This window comes from Protopterus annectens, chromosome 13.part0 (assembly GCF_019279795.1).
Source record: "Protopterus annectens isolate FY-2018-M chromosome 13.part0, PAN1.0, whole genome shotgun sequence".
In the NCBI taxonomy this organism is placed as follows: domain Eukaryota; kingdom Metazoa; phylum Chordata; order Ceratodontiformes; family Protopteridae; genus Protopterus; species Protopterus annectens.
In genome coordinates, this window is record NC_056747.1 from 447,898,402 (window position 1) to 447,907,696 (window position 9,295).

Sequence of the window (9,295 nt, forward strand, 5' to 3'; positions counted from 1 at the left end):
GATGGATTTGAACGTCTAGGATGATATGGAGATTAAAAATGAAATGGTGCCTGATCAACAGATTGCATCACAACACAGCAATGGTAACATCATTAAGGAGAAACTGTTGCAGTTGTGATCCAGTGTTAAACAAATGTTTACTATGATATAAAGGCAAGAGATGCAAAGAGCAGTTCTGTCCATGAGTTTTACAAAGCTCACCCATTCCATACACTTTGAGATCCAAGGCAGAACAAAAATTGCAAATACTAAGATGTTGGGATGTTATCCAGAGAGTCATGCAATGAGTAGGCTATGCCAACACCCAACTACTAAACAAAATTAATGCAAGAGATGTACACATTTGCTGTGACTTTTAAATAATTATTCAGGTGTTACACAATGTATAGCCTTCCCTGCTTTGAATACAAATATGTTTGGATCACAATGTCTTCATAATAGGTTATCTAAACTTAGACTGGCAAGGCCCACTTAGAAAATATTTAAATAGGCTTTCCTGCACATCAGCCAATACAGTTAATCTTAAATAGCTCCAGCCTAAATCCTAACCCTAAAAACAGTTCTTTACTTGATGTGGTTACTAGACCAGGAGTCTTCCAAGATTTGATCCAACTGTGAGGAGTTCCTCAAGTAGACCTCATTGCCTGCTCTTTGAACCATCAACTGGCAAGATTCTGATTCAGGACTCCCTACAAGAAAGCAGGGAAAATAAATGTTTTTTTTTCCCCTTGGATACAAATGTCCCTATATGCTTTTCCACCCTTAACACTAATATCCAGAGTACTTCTGAAAATTCAGAAGGAATCTCCTAACATCATTTTGGTGACTCCCTCCTGGCCTAGGCAACTGTGGTTCTATCTTCTTTTTGGAAATGGCCAGGGGAAATTACCACAAGCTTCCTCACAGACTGGAGCTACTCACACAAGAACAAGGGTGGTTGATACACCCTAACACCAATCAACTTCAGTTGACTGTCTGGATGATAGCGTCTTGACTCCTTTTAGGTACATGTTTACTGAGGCCATCCAGCAGGTACTAATGGAAGCTAAAAAGTTTGCTACTAGGCAATCATATATTAGCAATTGGAAAAGGTTTTCTAGTTGGTGACAACATAATCAGCATCCATTTAGGTCTAGTTGTTCTTTGGTTTTGTGTGAATTACTATCCTTTCTTAACCTCTATCAAGGTTCTTTTATTTGCCATTTCAACATGTCTGGCCATGGGTCCTCCTGTTTCAGTGTAGCCTCATGTCAAAATGTTCTTGGAAGGAGTTATGCATACATGGCCCTTCCTTAGGTTCTTAATTTTGTGTTAGAGAAGCTAACGCCTGTTCCATTTGAACCAGCTAATATGGCTAAGATGAGATTCTTAACATGTAAAGCAGATTTATTGATTGCTTTGACTTCTGCAAGAAAGGTATCTGAGTTGCAAGCTCTTATGGTGAGTCAACCCTTTCTCATTTTTCATAGGGATAAGGTTTCTTTGAGAACTGATGCTTCTTTTATGCCTAAAGTGGTATCCATGTTTACTTTATGCAAAACTATCCATCATTACATTTTATTTTCTGAACCTAAAAATGAGGGAGAAAGGATACTCCATACCTTGAATATCCACAGACAACTTAGCTACTATCTTGACTGAATTAAATCTTTCAGATCTTCCGATCAATTGTTCATTTCAATCTGTGTCAAAACAGACTATTTCTAAATGGTTATCTAAGGCTATTACGCTTTGTTATACTCACTTTACAAAACTATTCTAGGCAGGGTCAAGGCCCACTCTACCAGGACCTTGGCTTCATCTATGGTTTTTTGGAAAGGGTTAGAGTCTAGAAGTATTTTTTTAAGGTACTGCTTGGTCCTCTGTACATACTTTTACAAAGCACTACAGGCTTGATTCCTTCTATAGGTCCAGATCAAGTATTGCTAGGACCATTCTCCAGGGGGTCCAGAACTCTTCCACCTGTCAAATTTAGTTAGCTAAGGTAATATATCCATATAGCTAAAGATACTACAACAGTAATCAGTATGATGAACATAGTGCAGTTGTATAACTTAGGCATACCATACTACCGGATGTTTGAATGATCACTGCTGTAGTAGCTGCTCCATCCTTCCACCACCCTTGTTTTTTGATGTGCTTTTTATACCATGGTGTGGACATTTATTTATTTGTTTGTTTGTTTGTTGTTGTTCCTAGCACTGTCCTTTCACGGCTCATCCTCCCTGTGCTGCCAGGAAAGCTCTGAAAATCTTTGCTCCAAAACTTGTCTTTTAGTCAGCTCAGCTCGAGTTGCATGACAGTTTGGGTTAGTGAAATGTGCCCTGAACCTTTTGAAGCTGGCCGGCTGTTATATCCTTGGCAGGATATAATACAGTTGACTTTGATTCCAAAGATAATGGAATGAAAACTATGCAAATTTGCATGTATTTTCAATCCTTTTGTTATATTTATGAATGAATTACTCATAGTAATTTGGTGATGCAGTGTAACATATCTGTCAGCTGTCCCTGATTTTGCCTCATATTTTGCCCCATACTTCCTAAAAATGTTGATTTTCTGGTAAAAGTTTGAGAATTCAGAATCAGTCAATAGTACCAATGATTTGGAGTTTCATACTTTTTATCTGCTCAGTAAATATGTGCTGACACAAAGCCTAACGTATTATAATGAACAATAATGTTTAAAAATCGTCCCTGATTTTGAGCCTTTGTCCTACCAATGTCTTTGGGCTTTGTTTATAATTCTTGAGAAATAAAAGTTGAGAGGTATTTAATGTAACATAGTTCTGAAAAGTATTAGATCAGCATCTTCTCTCAGTTTATAAACCCAAAAGGAATATTGGCAAACTACTTTACACATACTCTGTCTCAGTAAATTGGAATAAACTTCCTCTAGATATTAGATCCAACCTTTCCTTTCCATTTTTTAAAAGGGAGCTTAAATCCCACCTACTAAACTTGAAATTATGCCGTTGCATTGACCACACATAGTCTTAGTCTCTCCCACTGTATAACCTGTTATATCTCCTAACTATTTTTCTTCGTTAGTAATTTCTGCTTAAACTAACCTCCTAAACCATTAGCTCTACTACTATAACCCCTCCCATTCTCCACACTATTTATCCCCCCACTTCCTATCAATGTCTATACATTCTCCTTCTTTTGAACGATTATCTTTTTGTTTTTACTCTCATATGCGGTAAATTTTAGTCCACTACTATCAATGCAACCCTTAATGTTCATATTTTTTTTCTCTTTATAATTAATTTCCTATTTGCAGTGTTTTTAATAGTTTTTGTCCTGTATGTTTATCTTTGATTATGTTTGCTAGGGCTCTACCCTTGGGTCTCCACTGAAAATGGGTTGCTTACTATCAATGCAATGCAAATAGTTAATAACCTTTTCTTTTTTACAATTATTTTGTATTGTGATTGTTATTTAATATTTTTATATTGTCACTTTATTTTTACTTATGTTTGGTGGGGCATTTACCGTTGGGTCTCCAACTGAAAATGGGTTTATTTGCAAACTCAGTTGGACTAACTCGGTTAGCAAATGTGAAATAAATATTTTCAGTGGTTGAAGCAGAATAATAATATAAAGCGCACTAACCCCTTTACCGTATTCTTTATATAACTTGGTTTAATTCCCCATTCTTCATAACCAGTGGCAGCGCACTTAGATGAAGCTTTGCAGAAATGTGCTTCCCATTTGTACATTAATGTTTATGGCGCTACCTTTGTTCATTCTTCTCAGTTTCATACTTAAGAATTATGTACATAGTCAAATGGGGTAGTACCAAAAATTAGGTCAATTCTTAAAATATTACTCAATTTTACTTAAAAGGTTAATACAGTAACAAGTTTTGCATCAGCGTGCAATTTTTTTCGTACAAAAGTTCGAAGCTTTGACAATGTCTGACGTTACTCGCTGCTGTAATCGTTACTGATTTGCCATAAAATAAAAATTAAAAAAAAAAAACAACGGGGGACAAGCTTTAAAAAATAAACATAAAGCAAATTCCGGGAGGATTGAGCAGGCAGCTGCGACATACAGCTCTTACGATCCTATAATTTAATTGTAGGGGCTGATATTACATGGTGTACGGGTGAAAGGTTCTATCTCGCTCCGCCTCATGGATGCCGGAAATTTTCCGCTTCTTCCGAGTAAGATGGCAGCGTCCTTATTTGAGAAGCGTGAGTTTAATGGTGAAGCTACGAATAGTTGTAGACTGGCACATTCTTATACTAGTTTATAGTGAAGCAGTTGGTGGTTACAGCTACCTGGAGTCCTTGAGACATACCATGTCTCGACTAATCGTAAAGAACCTCCCGAACGGGGTGAGCTTTTAAGATAATTTTGCAGTTGTCACTCCATAGACTCCGAGTTATAAATAGCAGCGAAAACTATAATTGGACATTTCAGTTACTTATGTAGACCTGCGATGAACTGAACATTAGCGTATATTCGTACACGAGGAAATAAACCTCGTTCTGTTTGTTTACTGTCTTTTGTATAACTGGAACATGTTTATGTTGTTTGAATTATTGAATACCAAACTTATAACATACAAGCATCCGGTGGTGGGCTTTGGCACCTGGTAACCGATGAATATGAAAACACGATACATTTGGTATCTAGTTGATGCCCCTTTTAATATGATACAGAGAATATAACCATATTACTTGTTCTGTCCAAGAGATATGCTAGCATACAGCAAGTTGTCAAACCTTTAATTTATTTCTGTGTATTTGTTAAGCGAGTAAGCTCAAGTAACACAAGTGCCCCTTTTGAAGGGGCCACCACCATAGAGTATCCATACCTGTCAACTGCTTAGGGCAAGAAATCTGGACAAAGCCTAAAATAGGGACAGATTTTAAATTTTGTTCTTGTAAACTTAGAAAGTTGCTAGATTAACAGAATTTGTGTTTGTATCTATTTTCTGCCAGCAAACCACACATTTTATGAGGCAAAGACCAAAAACATGAGGCAAAAAACTGATCATTCTGCGAAAATCTGTAGAGTTGAGAACTCACAGATCTGCAGATGTTTTTGGTCTGTCCCTTATAAAATCTGTATTTTTTTCTGTCAAACCATTGAGGATTGAAGTTACTAAATGATAACTGATATTTTGAGTTTTAAAATTCATATCCTTCAGAAAGTGTGTGACAATGAAAAACCTTTTATAAACTTAGAAATTTGTTATATTAGAATGATATTTAAAAATGTCCATATTTTTGGGCCCCCCTACCCCATTAATTTTGTCTTGGTCCAGTTTTTGCATTTACAGGTTGAGAGGTATGGAGTACTAGCGGTTACGTGACTTGCTCAGAGTGTTACACAGTAGCCAAATGGATGTTTAAAGACTCAAAATGCCTGTACAATTGAATATAGAAAGTAGCTCATTAACCGTTCAGAACCTCCATCTGTGCTGTCTGTCGGACTTCTGGGAAAAGAGCTTATTATCATTCCTGTGGCATGAATACCATGCTACCTTCTTTGACTGTCTCACCACAGCTAACTCCTCTATACTTGGGAATCTCTCTTCTCACAAGAAACCATTGAACTGAACATGTTGGTCTTGTCTGTCTAAATTTAGTATTGAAGGTGAAGTAACTGAACAATGGATTATAAATTAGTAGAATACATACATGAGTCTTAACTGTGTTAATAAAGTGAAATATGTTTTCTGTTGGTTGAAGGTGTGGATAGCCATAGAAAAGCTTAAATGTTGTGATTAAGTCCAGTGAAAAAGTAGTAAGATCAGTTGTGATTTGTAACAACCCCAGATGTGGAATATGATTTACTAGGGCTTTGTAGTAATGTTTGTATACATTCATCCTCTCCTACATGCAATTATACTGTTATGCAGGCAGAAAAGCATGGGACTGGGATAGTAATCCATTTCTGCAGTCCACTATATAGGGAGATGTTATTCTGAATACAGAGGTAAGATGTAGAATCAATTAAAGTCTGGCAATATGATTACTGATCTCTAGCAAAAATTCCCAGCTGACTTTTAGATTGTGCATTTGGACCATTAGGTATTCAGAAAAGGGAGGGTGTTCACACACAAATCTTGTTGGAATACAAACTGGATGCAACAACATATTTCTGAGATGCACTCCGTCACATAGCATAAGGAGAGTGGTACTACTCTGTAGCTTGTGAAGTTGAATTTGTGAGAACATCACTTGATGCTTAATGAGCAGATTTAAGATTAATATTCTCTTCCCTATGCGGGATATAATAGAAACAATCCATATTTAATGACACATTCTAGTCGTAACTCATTACATCCGAGTGACGCCTCCAGGTGCATCTGCAGTTACTTCCTACTTGTCCTCTAGAAGTCAAATATTGCTTGTTCATATTTGCATTAATAATTCCAAAACCATGCCCTGTACAAGGTATCAGAATATTTTATCTGGAAGCATACATGCTGGCAAACACAATTGTATTGATATTTGACCTATGTCAGTGAGTATTTGTTAGAATTGTAAGGTGATTTTTTTTTAATTTATTTATTTAATTTGTTAGAATTGTAAGGTGATTTATTTTAACTTATTTATTTAATTAATTAATTTATTTATTTGTAATTTATTTTTTAAAGGCTCAAGCCATGCCCACTAGGAGTTAAAGGTGCACAATCAAAAGAGCTGTACTGGAGGGAATCTACTCATTCATTGCCATTACAATTGAATTGCTGCTAGATCTAACCAACCTCTTTTATAGTTTATGTAACTTTTATTTTCTTAAATTCATAACAAAAATGTTTATTAACATCTTTTTTTTTATTTGAACTTATTATTACATTATATATGTAGGAGACCACAAGGTCAGCCTAAGTAAAGTTATGCAGTGTTACAATGGTATGGCTACACATATCCTAATAACATAACAATCCCTCAAGTACTTTTGATGCGCAGGAGTCTTACAACATGTTGCGTTATGCTGCACTGTAGATATTTTCAATGGCATTAAGTTTTCTTTGACATGTAAGCAAAAGATAGGACTTCAGTGCAGAATGCAGACTGCCCTCAAACTGGGTTTGTGAACTTCTAAGCAAGATATTACCAAGTCTAAACAATGGTTGACTGCATAAAAGTGAAAAAATGATAGGGAAAAGGCACTTAAGCATGCTATTTTCAGCTCTTTGAAGCATGTATATGTGTGTGTGTGTGTGTGTGTGTGTGTGTGTGTGTGTGTGTGTGTGTGTGTGTGTGTGTGTGTGTGTGTGTGTGTGTATGTATATATATATATATATATATATATATATATAATATCTATATGTGTTCACTACATAATCTCGAACTTTTGGAATGCCTAATTTCAAAAGCTTGAAACTATAAACCCGAAACCCCTAAATAACAAAACTAAACAAGCGCAAATTTTAAAATCCCGAACATCTAACACACATACACACAGCTTCTCCCCACATACATACCTCACTACATTATAGATAATCCTGCACCCCCCATGTGGGGGGCTGCACCTCCCACCCCCCCTACTTAAATATTCTAACTCGGAGATCGTGCAAACTCACACACACACACACGCACACATCAGTCACAACATACACTTAGACACACTAAATCCCCTCACAAACACACATACACACACATACTTAACTGAAACGCAATACTAGAAGTGCTAATTCAATATCTCCGAACATCGGGATTTTGAATTTCGCACTTCTGGTCTTTTGGTATTCCATGGTTTCGGCTATATGGTCTATATATATATATATATATATATATATATATATATATATATATATATATATATATATATATATATATATCTATATCTATAGAGAGAGAGTGACTTCAGTATTAAACAGGATGATGTTCGGGGTCTCCAGTTTGGACAGATTGGCAGAAACCTGAGAACTGTTTAACTAAGACTGGTACACTAGGCTGAAGCTTGTTTGTTATTGTTACCTCAGAGTCATAGGCAGGGGGAATTGCAAGATTTTTTCATTGTTACGTACCATTTGGTAGTATGTACTATGGGTATTACTCAAGTCAGGTTTGTGGATTGGTCTTGTTGATTTGTACAGAATATTCTTATATGGAACGTGATGTCAGTAGGGGCTAGTCTCCAAAAGACTTGCTGTCAGTGTAACGGGCTTACTGTGTTGTTTCTATGTTAAATCTATCTATAAAGGAGGCTTACACTGGATTAAGTCACTTTCACCAAGAGCATATCTTTTGGAATTAGGCCCCAGGTTTGTGCAAAGAACACCAGCTTACAGAAAACTGAGCAGACCTGCGTACTCTTGTGATAAAATAGCATCACTTTTCCTCTGTTTGAGAGGCATTTACTGTACAGCAACCTATTAGGCATTGAAAACATAGAAGAAGTAGAGTAGGGCCACCAACTCCAAGTTATATTGTAGTCATTTATCCTTTTTTTTCCTTTTAAAATCCATTGTGTTCTCTTAATTTTTATAGCAACCATAGCTCCAGTTTTTATTATCTTTTCCACAAAAATATTCATTCTTTTAGATGAAAGAAGATCGATTCCGGAAGATGTTTGCAGATTTTGGAACTTTGACTGATTGCAGCTTAAAGTACACAAAGGATGGAAAGTTTCGCAAATTTGGATTTGTTGGTTTCCAGACTGAAGCAGCGGCTCAAGAGGCTTTGAAACACTTCCATAAAAGTTTTGTGGATACAGCAAGAATCACAGTGAGTATAGTTGTGCATGCAGAATATAGCAATGTTTACTCTTCTGAATGCTGGCTTTTGTATCCTGTGGACTAAGGCTGAGATGGTGCCTGTTACTTTTCAGCTGTGACTTGTATCTGTCATGTAGACTTTTTGTTAGGTTTCAGATACATTCAAGGTAGGGGTAGACTTAAGGACTGTGAATAATTGTGTGTTAGCCGATGGTGGTGTGTTTTTATGCTGTATGATATAAGGACTGGATCGGTAAATCAAAGCTTTGGATTGGTTCAAGATGAAATTCCAGTGGTAGCAATTTTTATACTGCCTCACAGAAGGAAAACCTTGTTGAAGTAATACTAAGACTAAAAATATATATGAGCCTTACTTCAGTTTTGTTTCTTAGTTTGGTCATCCCCTTGAAAATATAGTTTTTGTGATAAAATAATGAATTTATAGGACGTCAAAGTTACGGATTTCCAGTTCTGAGAATGCATACAAATAGTTATAAGCTGTCAACTTAAGTAAACAAACTTTTCTCCTGTGTTATGTTTAGCTTTTTTTCCATTGTCTTGAATTAAGAGATGGAAGACTGTTAAGGAAAATGTTCTTACAAAACCACTG

General features: G+C 36.2%; 1 protein-coding gene across 1 annotated transcript in view; it reads left to right on the forward strand.

The window, feature by feature from the left end:
- The first annotated feature begins 4,021 nt into the window (after window positions 1-4,021).
- RBM19 (RNA binding motif protein 19) overlaps window positions 4,022-9,295 on the forward strand; it is a 1,836,515-nt gene continuing 1,831,241 nt past the window's right edge. The window contains exons 1-2 of the mRNA XM_044054094.1: window positions 4,022-4,342; window positions 8,513-8,695. Of these exons, the coding sequence (XP_043910029.1) occupies window positions 4,142-4,342; window positions 8,513-8,695 (384 nt within the window). The 5' untranslated portion in view covers window positions 4,022-4,141. The remainder of the gene's footprint in view (window positions 4,343-8,512; window positions 8,696-9,295) is intronic.